This window comes from Balaenoptera acutorostrata, chromosome 6, assembly GCF_949987535.1.
Source record: "Balaenoptera acutorostrata chromosome 6, mBalAcu1.1, whole genome shotgun sequence".
Taxonomy (NCBI): Eukaryota; Metazoa; Chordata; class Mammalia; order Artiodactyla; family Balaenopteridae; genus Balaenoptera; species Balaenoptera acutorostrata.
In genome coordinates, this window is record NC_080069.1 from 80,138,832 (window position 1) to 80,156,342 (window position 17,511).

Here is a 17,511-nt window from a genome sequence, read left to right on the forward strand (position 1 = left end):
TCAATTCACTGACTCCCTCCTAGTTTGCCTTTCTTAAGGCTGTCTTAGGGAATTCCCTGGCGGTCCAGTGGTTAAGACTCCACGCTCTCACTGCCGAGAGGGCCTGGGTTCAATCCCTGGTTGGGGAACTAAGATCCTACAAGCCGTGTGGTATAGCCAAAAAAAAAAAAAAAAAAAAAAGACTGCCGTAAAGACTCTAGCTAATACTATAAAGCGTTTAAATCTTAAGACTTTGGACCCTCTTTGTTTTAATCCAACAATGTCTACTCACTTGGCCTGATCACAGAGCAAAACTGCCTACTTGGAAACTGAGTTTCTCTAGGCCAGATAAGGACAAAGATTGGGGGGTTTGTTTTTTGTTTGTTTGTTTTAAATCACTTTAAAGCAGACACTAACAGTGGTAACAAAGGTTAGACAGGATTAACTGATCCAGGCTAAGGATCTGTAAAGTACCCTCTGGACTTAAATCCTTCTGGGAGGAAAATTCTCTTTCCTAAGATTACAGATTCATTTTACAAAAAAACTCTTGGCTCTTTAAAAGATCAGTAGAGGAAAACTATTTTTTCCAGAAAGATGAAAGCTGTTTTCACATGCAAAGACCAACCTGCTCCACTATAAGCTAATAACCTGTTCTGTTCTATAAGATAATATAAATAGTGGGTAGCTTAGGCAGTTGGGTTACTGTAACAGAATACCATTGGCTGGGTGGCTTACACCACAAACATTTATTTCTCAACGTTCTAGAGGCTGGAAGTCCAAGATCAGGGTGCCCTCATGGTTGAGCTCTGGTGAGAACCCTCTTCCTGGTTTACAAAGGCCACCTTCCTACTGTATCTCCACATAGCAGAGAGCACTCATCTCTCTTGTGTTTCTTCTTATAAGGACACTAATCCCATTCACGAGGGCTCCTCTCTCAAGACCTAATTACCTCCCAAAGGTTTCACCTCCAAATAGCATCACATTGTAGATTGGAACTTCAACATATGAACTTTGGGGGGGCACAAACATTTAGTCCACAGTAGCAACCTAAGAATTCATTCAGCACTTTCTATGCACCCACCTGCCCAATGCAAAGCACATTGTTTATACTAATTCTGCCCAAGAGCATGTGGGAAGTAGGTGCAGTTATTATCCGTTTTACAAATGAGGACTCGGAGTCAGAGAGGTTGAGTAATTTTTCCAAGAACACAATAGCTCATAAAAATAACACTAGGATTCAAACATAGGCAGTCAGATTCAAGTTCATGCCCTTAACAACTTCATTTCACCATCATTTACCCCCAGAATTTGCACCTGTATTAATCCTTGAAGCTGAATAGTGTTTTAGAGTTTACAAATCACATTCCTGAACATCTGATCCTCATACAAATCCCATGAGGTCCTTAATAGATAATAATGAGTGAGATCAAGCATATGAAGTACCCAGAAAAATCTCCACTTTATACCACATCCTCTGTGGGTATCCTCAGACCCATAGAGAGATATCAAGAGGGTCAGGAATCCCTAGAAACTGTATAACAACTTTTGTGTGGATATGAAGATGGGCATTTCTCATAAGAAAATCTCAAGAGCTGGATCAAAAATAAGTGCCACACAAAGGGTCTGAATACACTCTTCTCCAAAGAAGGTATACAAATGACCAGTGAACACAGGAAAAGATTCTCAACATCATTAGTCATTAATCATTTAGATGCAAATCTAAACCACAATGAGATACCTCTTCACACCTACTAGGATGGCTATAATCAAAAGTTCAGACAATACAAAGTATTGGCTAGGATGGGGAGAAATTGGAACTCTCATAGATTGCTGGTGGGAATGTAAAATGGTGCAGCTGCTGTGGAAAACTGTCTGGAGGTCCCTCAGAAGGCTAAACATAGAATTACCATATGATCCAGCAAGTCCATTTCTAGGTGTCTACCCAAGAGAAATGAAAACATATGTCCACACAAAAACCTGTACACAAATGTTCATAGCAGTACAGACAAAGAAGCAAAAACAACAAAAATATCCATCAACTGACGAACGGACAAATAAGATGTGAGGTACCCACACAATGGAATATTATTCAGCAATACAAAGGAATGAAGTACTGATACATGCTATAACACATACCAGTACTTGAAAATGTTATGCTAAGTGAAAGAAATCAGTCACAAAGGCATACATATTGTATGAGTCTATTTACATAAAATGCCCAGAATAGGCAAATCTATAGAGGCAGAAAGTACATCAGTGGTTGCCTAGGGCTAGTGGAGAGGGAGGGATTAGGGATTAAGAGCTAAGGAGTGTGAGGGATGATGAGTAAATTCTAAAATTGACTGTGGTGATGGATGCACAAATCTGTAAAGATAATAAAGTCATGAAATTGTATACTTTAAGCGGGTAAATTATATGATATGTGAATATATCTCAATAAACCCGCTAAAAAAATTTTAAGGGGGGAGTGGCACAGACAGAAAGAAAGAGAGAAAAGCCCAAAAATAAACCCATAAATAATTTGGGTTTAACCATAGTAGAAAACGAAATACAGATATATACTTCTGCCCACAGGCAGAAAGCAGGCCACAAATGTGTTTTGTTCAGTCCATAAAAGTGTTTTCAAAAATCTTTAAAGCAACTAGTAAAATGTAAAAACCCAGGGGTTTCACATTCAAGAAAGAGTCTATACATCTGCATTTTCCTCAACAAGGAAAGTTAAAAAAAATAAAATTTAATTTAAAAATAAATAAATAAATAAATAACCAGAATCTGGCAATACTAGGCTTGCATTCCAACTTTGCAACAATCTGCTAAGGCCAAGGGTGGGCAGCCATTTTTAGACAGAGCTTACACTGACCAGTAAGCCTGAGTGCCCAGCAGGTCAGGTTTCCACTCTACTTTGAGTTTCTGAGTCGATTATCTATTGCTTTTATCAGATTGTCAAAGGAATCTCTAACTCAAAGCACATTCAGAGCCCTTAGAAAGAAGTGGCCGGCAAATAGTGGCCATTTGCTTTATAGATAAGGAAACCAACCTAACTTGCCCGAGGCCAGGAGAGTGCGCAATCAGCAGTAAAACTACTTTTTCTGACTCTTGGTTTCTTTCATTACTCTTCTGGCCTCCCTGCTGATATTTCTAGAGAGTCTACAATTACCATATCCTGTTCCTTTTTCGGCAGCAACTGAGGGAAATTAGTGAGAAAGGAAAGAACTTGCTCGACATTCCAAAATGGCATATGATTTTCAGGCTCTATGACCTTCTAATCACAAGCAAATTTTTCCTGGACTTAAATCTCTCTGGTTTGTGTGGGCAACCTGAGCGGTCCTCCTGGCCCATAGCCCAAGGAAGATAAAGAGAATGTTAAACTCTCAGGACAGGGAAAGACTCCCAAGAGTGTGTTTTCTCCAAGGTTACCAGTAGCCCTGCTACAGAAAGCACAAGTTCCTAATAAACAGGAATGGTTCTTCCCCTGGGCCAGGTGGTTTGCTCACGTCAAAAATGACTATTTACAAGAAGCTCCGAGTGCACAATAGGCTAAGTGAGGAGAGAACTTTGGTTGCTCATAGTCATTCACCCCACTGGGCTTTGAGTCTGCCTGGAAAGAAATTCTATATGATGCCCACATATAGTTGGGAGAGGTGGAAGAATAAAGAACAACCCAATTCACCAGGCTGATCTCTCCAATCAAAACTCATAGCATATTTGCAATCCCGGGATATCTGACCCTTATCCGATCTTGGAGTGCTTCAAGATCCAGAGCCAGCAAATGGCAGAGGATCATTGCACATCAGGCCAGGTCTGGAAAGCAAATGCCAGCTGGGAAAATGCAGGAAAACCAGGGCTAGGGAAGGCACCTGTCTGTGCCATGGAGTAAAAGTCGTCTTTTCCAATCAAAACAGACCAAGAGGTTCTTGCAGAGGCACGTGCTTACAAAGCCTGAGAAAGAATGAAACCTCTAAGGCAAACAAAATGACCACTTCTCACTGCTCCCAATTGTGTAACTCTGATATAGTCTCAAAGTTTATCTGTGCTATAAACAACTTAGGAACCTTTTCCCCAGAGATATGGAAATGCCAACACTCGTGGAAAAAGGAAAAGCAGCATTGGGCTGTCCCCAACAAGGGGACATGCTAAAGGTTCTGGTGCCAAGTCCATCAGAAGAGTTTCCAGGGCAGTGTATTGTTACCCACTCCCCAAGCCCTGGAAAAACCATGATTTCAGGCAAAAGCTGAACCCAGCTGAAAGCAGGTTCAATCATGAATTCGAAGTATAGGACATAGCCCACTGTGGAATTTGTGTCAAAATTTTCTTATTTTTTTTAAATTGTGGTAAAATACACATCATGTACAATTTACTATCTTAGCCATTTTATAGTGTGCATTTTAGTATTACTAACTATATTTATATTTTTGTGCAATCAATCTCCAGAACTTTTTCATCTTGCAAAAATGGAACTTTATACCCATTAAACAACTTCTCATTTCCATGTCTGCTCAGGCTCTAGCAACCAACATTCTACTTTTTCTTTCTGTGCATTGAACTACTTTAGACACCTCATATAAATAGAACCATTCAATATTTGTCTTTTCATGACCAGCCATTTCACTTTGCATAATGTCCTCAAGGTTTATCCATGATGTTGCATGTAACAGGATTTCCTTCCTTTTTAAGGCTGAATAATATTCCATTGTATGTATATATCACATTTGTTTATTCATAAAATCTATTTCTATATCTCAGGGATATGATTCTGTTGCTCTGGTGGTACACAAGTTATGGAGTTCAATTTGTAATGGTCACGATTTTATACAGAGGAAGAGACAGACAGACAGACAGACTTGATTGAATGATGTTTGTACTCCAGGAGAGGAAAAACAAGCTAACTAAAGCTGCAGCTGAGCTCAATTCCATCATCTAGAACCATCTCACTATCCCTCTTTACCTCAAAAATAAAAGTTTTGTTAACTGTATATTCCCAGGTCCTGGGAACAGGACTTAGCATACAGTTGACACTCAGTAAATATTTGTTGGCTGAGTGAATCTAGAAGAGTGATTGCTCAGAAAATGCTATATGCTTGATCTTGATTGATCCAGCTCATCTGAACATATGAGCCAAGAAAGGATCAATATGTATTGACATGGAAAGATGTCCAAGAACTATTTTTAAAGGAATCAGGTTGCATATCAATAAACAGTATAATTCCCTTTATGTAAAAGCAAATGCACAAATCAAAACAATAAATACATACGTATATAATAATATACCTAAATAATATGCTACAAACCCAACGGTTTGAGTACCTCTGGATTGAAGGGCAATGAGGACAAAGGATAGAAAGGGAACTTTCTGTTTGAATTTCTATTTGTAGTGTTTTAATTATTTACCAAAAGAACTTATTTTTGTATTGTCAGTGGAACTTTTTTAAGGAAAAAAAGTCTGGAAGGATAATATGTCATAAGAATACATTGATTCATTCTCATGACATATAGCACAGGTAACTCTGCTCAATGTTATGTGGCAGCCTGGATGGGAGCGGAGTTTGGGGGAGAATGGATACATGTATATGTATGGCTAAGTTGCTTTGCTGTGCACCTGAAACTATCACAACATTGTTAATCGGCTATACTCCAATATAAAATTTAAAAAAATTTTTTTTAAAGAATATGTTGATTCAGTTTACCTTACATGTACCCTTTCTCAGAGACCTACTGGAGAATGTGCTCCACCAAAACAATGGGAAATAATCAAGAAAGAAGACGACATGGGATACAAGAAACAGGATCCAGCATAAGAGAGAGGCAAAGGGAATCTCCAAAATGATGGTAAAAAGAGAAATAACAGCTGTGTATCCAACATCAAGGGCTACCATTCTGGACAGGCAAAGCAGGTCAAAGAGCAGTATTCAACAAGATAAAATTGACTGAAATAGCTGTTGCACTGGAAGATCTTGAGAGAAGATTTAGACAACTGGCAAAGAACCTGTGGTTAAATTAGTGAAAACTCCATAGAAAATTCTGCAAACACACACAGAAAGACAGCTCTAGGGGAAAACAATAGTAAGGAAGGGAAAGTAATCATGTAGTACATAATCCGGTTCTTAATAGTGGATAGGAAGGCATAGTAATGTTGACTGAACTAAATATTGACCTAAATAAAAATTATGAGTTAGCTACATTCTGAGGATAGATGGAAGGAACAGGAAGGATGCATGTGAGTGGCAGGTGAAGGAACTCAAAAGAAAGCTAAATACTCATATTCCACGCTGGAAAGTCAGTACATGATGACTAAACCTGAAAAATCAAGAGGGAGCAATATAAGCATTATTTAGAGACACAGGGAAGTACCAGCCAGCTAAAAGAGATGAACATGACTGCTCTTTCTGAAAAGAAGAAAATGATAGAGGTTCTGCTGTTTTTAGTAATGAACCTTATGGAGTTATTTGTCTCTGAACTATGTGTATATACAAGTTCAGTCAAACTAAGAAGTAAAAAAGAGAAAAATCACAACTGAGACCCACATCACAATACCTTACCTAACCATGTTTTGTTTTTTTGTTTTATGTTTTTTTTAAACAGGAAAATAGTTGCTGTGTAGATTTCTGATGTGACACAAAGAAATAACAGTTACAGGTAGGATGGCCACTTTCGGTTCCAATACTGGATGATTCTATCAGAAGTGTGAAGGGAATCATTCTGAAAATGGTTGGGCTTTCCAGACTATACGGAAAACCCATGATAAAAAACCCAGGGCGAAAGAAAAAGAGGCAAGACATATTTCAGATCCAATATTTACCAAATGCTTGAGTTTTGTCATAGAAGTCCTGCCAAAAAATCTTAGCTATGATAGAGAATTGTAAATGGGCAAGATAAGACCAAAATTTGTGGCAAATCGCCAATATTCTGCCTGGGTCTTTCCCTCTCCTCTGGGGTACAATCAACTCAACATGTATTCACACCCTTGTCTATTAAAGCAAGTTTAATACTTTCTGAGGGTACTAATCCCCGATTTTGGCCCCCAAAAGTAGGTTCCTGCTGGGTTCCATCTCAAATGATTTTCAACCCCCTGACCCCGTGGTGGTGGTGGTGAGGGATACCTAAGAAACAGCCAGATTCTCACCAAACCCAGGTGTCAGTCAGGCCAGAGTATCTAATGCTTTATCAGTTATGGAAGAATCCAAAGCAAATGAAAAATCAAAAACCAAAATTTGTACACAGGGAAAAAGAAACTGAAGAACTCAGTTCCCACATTGGTAGTTAATAATGAACCACCCTCTCCCTAGGAACAAATGCTCAAAATCCTGTGTATGATATCCATATTCTTAGTGTTTTAAAGCACTTGCCTGGGTTCCAATCCTAACTCTGTTCTTCTCCCTCAGCTTCATTTTCCTTTCCTGTTAACCGGTGGGGTGGGATTGGGTGGGTGGTGATACTCAGATCTCATTGGATTATTGCCTGGATGAAATAATAACAACCAAACTTTTGCAATCTGCTAAATATGTTACGCATTATTCTAAGTGCATTGCATATATAGCATCTCATTTAATGTTCAAATTATAACTATTATCCCATTTTCCAGATGAGGAAGCCAAAGCACAGAGGTTCAGTAACTTGCTCAAGATGGTAGCTAGTGGTGGAGCAAGGAGGCTAATTCAGGTGATCTGGCTCCAAAGAAAGTACCAACAACCAGACCATGCCGAAATGCAAGAAATAAAATGTGCACCATAAATGGTACTTATTCACACACCACGTGTGCCAGTCCAAAAAATAGGTTAAGTGACAGGCAGTTTGAGGTTTGGCAGCCTTACAAGAGACCAAGGCATGACCAGGGCCTCCACTCCTCTCCCTAACTCCCCAAGCTCCCCAGAACTTCCCATCGCGCTTGGGACTTAAGGTTTCGTGGCGGCGAGTCCTGGTGGCTGGAGGTAGAGGGTGGAGCGGAGGCGGGGGAGGCGGGGGAAGGTGGTTGGGACGCCGGCGTTTACCTTGACCTGCACTCTCATCGCTCCGGGAGTCCGGGGCGCGGCGCGCGGGGACGCGCAGAGGCGCCCAGAGCGGCCTGGGCACTTCTCCCGCCGCCACCCACCGAGAGCCGCGCCGACGTCCCCTAGATCTCCGCCGCCCAGATGTGGCCCTCCGCTCCGGACCAAGCCTTCTCTCCTACCCGCAGCCGACTCACGCCACGTCCGGTCTCTTCCGCCACCGACCCGGAGCGGAACCACAGAGCTGCCTCCTCTCCCGGGACGTGTCCCCACCGCCCTAAGCAGAATCCCCCGCCCCGTTAGGTTTCCGCTCGGATACCACCTCCGCGCTGGCCCCATTCCAGCTCCGGCAACCGGGCTGTGGGGTGTGCCCTTAAGTAAGTGTCCTACCGTAGCCGAACCCTCAGATATGTTAATCAGACCCGTGTGGAGACCACAGGACTTGAGCGCAGGTATTTCGTAAATCCCAGCTATGCCAGATCCTAGTTAGATATCTTGTGGCTGGCCTCACCTGAAGCACCCAGGGCCCTGGGCTCAGATCTGGTAAACCGCCTAAGACGCTTTGCCCCGCCGGCTGGCAGCCCACCATACCTGTAAGCGCTCCTCCGCAGAGCGAGCTGTCATCCTGGACTTGCAGGCCCGCCGCCAAAGCCTTGTCTGAGCTTCTGACTTGTGGAGTCAGATCTGGGCTCCACCTCCGCACGCTGCCTTTTACAGCCCTACAGATTTGTCACAATACCTTTTGGCCTCAGTTACCTCCCGTGTAGAAAGGAGGTGATTCCGACCTTACCTGGATCAAAGAGTAGAGGAAGGGTCAAATGGGATTTTCATCATCATCACAGACGTATTTAATTGTACTGTTATTGTTGAGTCAGTGTGGTGCGGGGAGGACACAGGAGGTTTAACCTAACAACCAGCAGTTTACTACCTGGGAGTTACTGGGTGTTAGGTGACCCCTCTGGGCCTGGGTTTATCTACACAGTGGGAAGGATAGCGAATAAATCCCCTTTCCTCAGAGGCTATACTGAAATCCATAAAATACGATCAAAAGCTTTCTGATTTCTGTTATTTTCGGTGGGCTGCTCTGGCTAGTCGGTCTTGATTAAGGCTGTGGTCAGTTACTATGGGTGAATCCCAGTATGTTGGCAGAGGTGATGCTCACTTATTACAAGTGTTGTAATTAACAATGCTAGCCATTCATCCCTAACTGACTTCAAATTAGGACCACCTATTCTTTTAGTCCATTCTGGACTTCTGCCCAGTGAGCTCACATTTGCTGACACTTTTTTCAGCCTGATTTCTTAATGTGGTTTTTTCTTTGTTAGAAAACTTGAACATCTCATATATGTATTAACATTTTGTCGTTGTTTGTTTTTCTATTAATGCATTTAATCTCATTCTCCTTGACCCAGCTCCCTCAAAATGTTAATGATCTGTGAGCAGTTAACAGATTCAGAAGCCCCCCTAAGGCAAGTAAGAACCTCTTGATTGGTGTTTCTCCATACATCTCCCCTGTTAGGTCTGTCACAGCACTAGAGACTGGGAGCTCTCAGAAATCTGCAGACCCACCAAGAAGACTAGACGTTTGGAACTCAAGATTCTTAAGAGTGTTGGTGCACTGTAATTACTAACTTCCAGTTTAAACTCTTTGGTAAATTTACATGTTAGGATGGTCATGTATTCTTTTCAGATCAAGCTTCAAGGCAGAGAGTCTAAAATATCAGGACAATTCCAGGGCTTAAGGTATCTGGTGTGCTAGTTTGCAAGCTGCCTTTGGTTCCCAGGCTGTATCAGAAACACCTGAGGTATTTGTTAAAAGTGCAGATTCCCTAGCCCCCACCCACCCCACCTAGACCATCTGTATCAGAATTTCTGGGGTGGGGCCCAGGAATCTGTATCTTTCACAGGCACCTCACACAACTTGAAAGCTTGCGTAAAAAAATCTCCTGGCCACAAATATACCTTTGCCAAGCAGCTGGCAATGAAATTTAAATTTTAGGGTGTTCATTAGTGGTCTAGGGTGGTTTAATTCAAGCCAACAAATATTTCCTGAACACAGACTGTTTGTCAGGCATCCTGCTGGGTGCTGGGAAAACAAAGATGAATACGACATTGTCCAGTCTGCAAGGAGTTTGAGTTTATACAGGGAGGAGGGACAATCAAAAGTGAAACCGTACCTGGGGCACCATTGGTAACACTCATCAACATAAACAGATTTTCTCACTTGTTTGCCCTCCCTGATCCCTTTCTCCCTCTTCCCATTCTTTTCTCCTATGTTTTCTTCTTTATCAGATCTTCGTTTTTACCCTGAACATTGTGAATGTTTTATTCCTGATCTAACATGGTTTTAAGACACTACTCTAACTTTTAAAGTCAACCTAATGATTTCAAAATGGAGGGAAACAGCTGATTTTTCAGCAGAGAAAAATGGGTATGAGAACATTTTTTTTATATGTGAAGATCTTTTTTGTTTGTTTTTGTTTTTGTTTTTTGCTGTGTCGCATGGCTTGCAGGGTCTTAGTTCCCCAACCAGGGATTGAACCCATGCCCTCACAGTGAAAGCACATAGTCTTAACCACTGGACCAGCAAGTAATTCCCTATACATGAACATCTTGATGAGTCCCAGTTATTGGAGACTACTAAAGAATAGTTTCTAATATATGCACTCTTCTCCTAAAGAAAATTGTTAGAAGCTTGGATTTGGTTTTGGTTCATTTTCATTTATTTGGATAGGGCTGAGGGTTGTTGGGGGATTTGCACAGTAATACTTCCCAGCCTCTCTGGACAGCCCAGGGGGAGAAAAATGAGCAATAAATAACTCTATTTCTGGGACTTCCCTGGTGGTGCAGTGGTTAAGAATCCGCCTGCCAATGCAGGGGACATGGGTTCAAGCCCTGGTCCGGAAAGATCCCATATGCCACAGAGCAACTAAGCCTGTGCGCCACAACTACTGAGCCTGCACTCTAGAGCCTGCGTGCTACAGCTACTGAAGGCCCCGCACCTACAGCCCGTGCTCCACAACAAGAGAAGCCACTGCAATGAGAATCCCATGCACCACAACAAAGAGTAGCCCCCACTCGCCGCAATTAGAGAAAGCCCACTCGCAGCAATGAAAACCCAATGCAGCCAAAAATAAATAAAATTTTAAAAAAAAGAAGTTACTAACTGCATAAAAAAAAAAAAGCAGAAACAACTCTATTTCTTTGCACCAAGAAGAAAGAGTAGGGCTTCCCTGGTGGCGCAGTGGTTGAGAATCTGCCTGCCAATGCAGGGGACACGGGTTCGAGCCCTGGTCTGGGAAGATCCCACATGCCGCGGAGCAACTAGGCCCGTGAGCCACAATTACTGAGCCTGCGCGTCTGGAGCCGCAACAAGAGAGGCCGCGATAGTGAGAGGCCCGCGCACCGCGATGAAGAGTGGCCCCCGCTCGCCGCAACTAGAGAAAGCCCTCACACAGAAACGAAGACCCCACACAGCTAAAAATAATAAATAAATAAATTTATTAAAAAAAAAAAAAAGAAGAAGAAAGAGTACCATGGGAAACTCTTGCCCAATGCATCATGGTATATTATTATCTCGTGTTCAGGGTTTTCACTGTGGGTGGCCACCACCACTTTCAGAAGCATAAAGGAAACAAAATAAATGCAGTGGCATTCTAAAGTGGGTAATGGAAACGATGATAAACCTAGAGGGCATTCCACAAGTGGGGGAAGTTTAAAGTTATGGGTTATTAATTTAAGATAAAGGTATACTGCCAGTAAGGAGGGATGAAATCCAGCCCTCCAATCCATTCCTGTGTGACTGTTTCTGTTTTCAGACCTTCCCATTCAAACTCAAGGTACTGAGTTTGAATTCCATCCATTCATTATCCTAAACTGCTACAAATCAAATTTCCTTTTGAAAGGTAGCAATATATTTTCTTATGCCTACTGAATAAATGTTTTTCTAATTCAGTGCTTCTATGGGAGTATGCTCCCAATTTGCTATGAAAATGGATCATTTATCCTATCACATAAGCAAAGATTAAAATACTCATGGTTGGCAAGGGGAGAAATAGGAACCCTCAAATACTTTTGGTAAGAGTTTAAAATGATATCCTTTTTGAAGGCATTTTAGCCATCTGGATTCAAGGCATAACCTTTCCCATCACAATTCCAGTCCTAGGACTTCATACTTCAGAGATACACTAAGATATGTGTATAAGGATATACATAGTAGCACCCTTTGTAATGAAGGAAGATTGCCAATAATCCAAAGAGCCATTAGCAGGTGCTTAAATAAATAAACTGGTGTGTGCATACCAAAAAACACCATGCAGCTTTTAAAAGAATGAGTTAGATCTAAATGTACAGATATGGAAAAGGAAAATAGCAACTAGTAAAAGTAAGTATGATTCTATTTTTTAAAATTTATATGTGTAAATTGGATTATTCACAGGAAAGTTCTAGAAGAATATATGCCAAACTGTTAACAAGAGAAGACATACTTATACTAAAAAACTATTCGTTGCTTATCTGAAATTCAAATTTAACTGGGAGTCTTATCACACAAGATTGTTACACAAGCCTACGATGGTGGCTTCAGGTAGCTATGGGTGCTGTTTGAAAGTGTGTATTACGAACACTGACACCGATCCTAGCCTCCTTTAGAACTGTCTTCACGTGCAACTTTGAATGATTCTTAAAGAGAGGAAAGGAGGAAGATGAAGACTGACTATAACAAAAATGCCAGGCACGCTAATAGATGGCATCATCTGAAGCTTCCTGAAAACAAACACAGCTGATACTATAACTGATTTACTGACCCTCTCATCCCAGCAGCATACCTCTTTGTAAGGTGATTTTGCAATAACCTCCCATGTCTCTTCTTCACACCATTAATCTGAGCTGGACTTCTGGCCAGTAAAATGTGGCCAAAGTGACATGGTTCAAGTTCCTGAGCCTAGGCCTCCAGTGGCCCTGCAGCTTCAGCCTTCACCCTATTGTAACACTGCCCTGAGAACACCATCCTGGAAGAAAGACCAGTTGGAGAGACCAGCCAACCCTCAGAATCATGAGAAATAATGAACTGATGGTATTTTAAGCCACTAAATTTGGTGGTTACATGTTGTGCCACAGTAGATAACTCAGTTTCTTTCCTCATTGTTTTCCTCATTTTTTTCTGCACAAAACCTCTGTGAGGTTTCACTGAGGGTCAGAAATCTTCATCGTGAATATCACCAGTCTCACAGCTACATGTAAAAGAATGAAATTAGAACACTCCCTAACACCATACACAAAAATAAACTCAAAATGGATTAAATACCTAAATGTAAGCCCAGACACTATAAAACTCTTAGAGGAAAACTAGGCAGAACACTCTATGACATACATCACAGCAAGATCCTTTTTGACCCACCTCCTAGAGAAATGGAAATAAAAACAAAAATAAACAAATGGGACCTAATGAAACTTAAAAGCTTTTGCATAGCAAAGGAAAACATAAACAAGACAAAAAGACAACCCTCAGGATGGGAGAAAATTTTTGCAAATGAAGCAACTGACAAAGGATTAATCTCCAAAATTTACAAGCAGCTCATGCAGCTCAAGATAAAAAAAAAAAAACTCAAACCAAAAATGGGCAGAAGACCTAAACAGACATTTCTCCAGAGAATATATACAGATTGCCAACAAACACATGAAAGGATGCTCAACATCACTAATCATTAGAGAAATGCAAATCAAAACTACAATGAGTTATCACCTCACACCAGTCAGAATGGCCATCATCAAAAAATCTGCAAACAACAAATGCTGGAGAGGGTGTTGAGAAAAGGGAACCCTCTTGCACTGTTGGTGGGAATGTAAATTGATAAGCCACTATGGAGAACAGTATGGAGGTTCCTTAAAAAACTAAAAACAGAACTACCATATGACCCAGCAATCCCACTACTGGGCATATACCCTGAGAAAACCATAATTCAAAAAGAGTCATGTACCACAATGTTCATTGCAGCTCTTTTTACAATAGCCAGGACATGGAAGCAACCTAAGTGTCCATCAACAGATGAATGGATAAAGAAGATGTGGCACATATATACAATGGAATATTACTCAGCCATTAAAAGAAACAAAATTGAATTATTTGTAGTGAGGTGGATGAACCTAGAGTCTGTCATACAGAGTGAAGTAAGTCAGAAAGAGAAAAACAAATACTGTATGCTAACACGTATATATGGAATCTAAAAAAAAAAAATGGTTCTGAAGAAGCTGTGGGCAGGACAGGAACAAAGACACAGACGTAGAGAATGGACTTGAGGACACAGGGAGGGGGAAGGGTAAGCTGAGATGAAGTAAGAGAGTGGCATGGACATATATACACTACCACATGTAAAATAGCTAGCTAGTGGGAAGCAATTACATAGCACAGGGAGATCAGCACGGTGCTTTGTGACCACCTAGAGGGGTGGGATAGGGAGGATGGGAGGGAGATGCAAGAGGGAGGAGATATGGGGATATATGTATATGTATAGCTGATTCACTTTGTTATAAAGCAGAAACTAACACACCATTGTAAAGCAATTATACTCGAATAAAGATGTTAAGAATATATATATATATCACCAGTCTCACAGCTAATTAGGTGTGAAGCCAACAAAAATTTGAAAACAGATGTGTGTGGCTGTAAAAGTCCATTGTTTTCTGTACTCACACCTTGAACATAACGAGCATTCATTAAAAATTTAGTTGGATGACTGTCTGAATCAGAACTTGTTTTTTTGTTTTTGTTTTATTAATTAATTATTTATTTGGCTGTGCCGGGTCTTAGTTGTAGCACACTGGATCTTTGTTGCCTCGTGCCAGCTCTTTTAGTCGCAGCATGTGAACTCTTAGTTGCGGCATGCAGGATCTAGTTCCCTGACAAGGGATCAAACCCAGGCATTGGGAGCCTGGAGTCTTAATCACTGGACCACCAGGAAAGTCCCAGAACTTGGTTTTTATTACTTGTATATATCAGAATTAAGAATATATTTATTGGGACTTCCCTGGTGGCGCAGTGGTTGAGACTCTGTGCTCCCAATGCAGGGGGCCTGGGTTCGATCCCTGGTGAAGGAACTAGATCCCACATGCATGCCACAACTAAGAGTTCGCATGCCACAACTAAGGAGCCTGTGTGCCACAACTAAAGGAGTCCGCCTGCCGCAACTAAGACCCAGAGCAAGCAAAAAAAAAAAGAATATATTTATTCAACAAGACATGTCTACTAGTAAGAAATTTTTAACCCTTAGTCCTTTTCTCTTGATTAAATTACTTGAAAGGAAACAGTATTCGACCTATTATGTTCTCCCTAAAATGTGAACCACAATTGTTCATCCTTGGAACAAGTACTCTAGTAGCTTAGGAATTGTGTTTCTCCATTTCAGGTGAGAAACTGAGAGGCAGAAAAAATAAATGACTTAACCAGAAGGAACCAACTAATTGAACCCTCCATACCTGACTCATTTATCTAATACTGTCTTTTTTATTTTTCTTAACATTTTATTTTAAAAATTTTATTATTATTATTATTATTTTGGCCACATGGAGCGGCATGCAGAACTTCCCCCACCAGGGATCAAACCCATGACCCTGCAGTGGAAGCATGGAGCCTTAACCACTGGACCACCGGGGAAGTCCAACTTTTTATTTTTAAATGAATATAGTACAGCCTCACAGAAAGTTGCAAAACTCATTTATCGAGTCCCTTGAACTAAAATGAGAGTCTTTTTAAGTAGTTTATTTTATTTATTTATTTATTTATTTTTTTGGCTGTGTTGGGTCTTCGTTGCTGCACACGGGTTTTCTCTTGTTGCAGCGAGTGAGGGCTACTCTTCGTTGCAGTGTGCGGGCTTCTCATTGCAGTGGCTTCTCTTGCTGTGGAGCACAGGCTCTAGGCACGCAGGCTTTCAGTAGTTGTGGTGCACGGGCTTTGTTGCTCTGTGGCATGTGGGATCTTCCCGCACCAGGGCTCGAACCCGTGTCCCCTGCATTGGCAGGCAGATTCTTAACCACTGCGCCACCAGGGAAGTCCCTTTTTAAGTATTTTAAATTATATATTTCCTCCTGAAATATTCTTTACATTTTCAGTGTGAGCCATGAATAAAGGAGGGAAGAAATATTACTAATTAGTAATAAATGGGCACTCACTGTAGACTAGGCAATTTGATATATGCCTTATTTTTATTTAATACATTATTAACCACCATTTTATACAATCTGAGTTTCTGAAAAGCCAAAACTTGTCCAGAGTCAGAGGTTGAATAAGTGGCAGAGCTGCAATTCCAAAGACAGTTTGTCTGACTCCAGGGCCCATGGTGCTTCCATCCTGTCAGAGTTCCTATCCAAAATAATTTCAACTTTCATTTACTAGTGAGGTTTTATTTTGTGATTATTTAATTTTTTTTTAACGTTACTTTGGTAAAAGTATTTATAAACCCTGGGCAAAGTCTTATTTTTTTCCAACTCTCAGTGCAGTAGCATGTCTGCATAGCAAAACAATCTGCACACTTCCATTACTGATGAGATCTTTCTATTACATCTTTCTCTAAACAAACTGCATGTGATTTACTTGATGATAAAGATGCCCAGAGAGACAAAACAAAATTTTTTTAAAGAAAAAATATTTTAATTAAAAAAAAAGATGCCCAAGCATTTCTGTAACATCCTTGAAGGTATAATAATTCAAACTTCTTTAAGACAAGGTCATTATCAGACTTCCCTGGTGGCACAGTGGTTAAGAATCCACCTGCCAATGCAGGGGACACGGGTCCGAGCCCTGGGCCAGGAAGATCCCACACGCTGCAGAGCAACTTAGCCCATGTGCCACAACTACCGAGCCTGCACTCTAGAGCCACAACTACTGAGTCCACGTGCCGCAACTACTGAAGCCCGCGCACCTAGAGCCCATGCTCCACAACAAGTGAAGCCACCGCAACGAGAATCCCGCATACCACAACGAAGAGTATCCCCCGCTCGCTGCAACTAGAGAAAACCTGCGTGCAGCAATGAAGACCCAATTCAACCAAAGATAAAATAAATAAATAAATATAAAAAATATATATTAAAAAAATCTTTTTTAAAAAAAGACAAGGTCATTATGCTTAGATATTAAATTCAGAATTGCTGCGATCCAACCACGAAATTTATTTAGTCATTTTAGGCTCTGATAAAATGGAGACTATCTTACTGACCTAAGAACAAAAGTGCTGTCATAGAAGGCCTCATAACCCTATGACCCAGAAAGATCACATCTCCTGCCCAAAAAAACCCTAATATGATGAAAATTTACATAATAAGATATTTATATCAAAATTATATAACATAATACATTAGGGATTTGTTAAAGTCTATTATTTGAGAAGTAATTAAGTAAGCTATCAGATGGGCAATTATATAACTGTTAAAAAATGTTAACAATGAAGAGTATGCAAAGCCAAAAAGGGAGCTAGAACATTGTATGTACTGTATGAGTACAACTATGTCAAAGACCATATAGAAAAAAATTAGGAAGAAATGACTCCTTTTCATTTTT

General features: G+C 40.8%; 1 protein-coding gene across 2 annotated transcripts in view; it reads right to left on the minus strand.

Moving 5' to 3' along the window:
* Nucleotides 1–17,511, minus strand: part of TRPM6 (transient receptor potential cation channel subfamily M member 6) — a 199,027-nt gene that overhangs the window by 140,220 nt on the left and 41,296 nt on the right. The window contains exon 5 of one of the 2 annotated variants that reach the window (XM_057548608.1): nucleotides 8,553–8,751. In XM_057548608.1, coding sequence (XP_057404591.1) covers nucleotides 8,553–8,585 — 33 coding nt within the window. In that variant the 5' untranslated portion in view covers nucleotides 8,586–8,751. Of the gene's footprint in view, nucleotides 1–7,964; nucleotides 7,997–8,552; nucleotides 8,752–17,511 lie in introns of those variants that run through there. The other variant, XM_057548609.1, reaches the window with a different exon arrangement.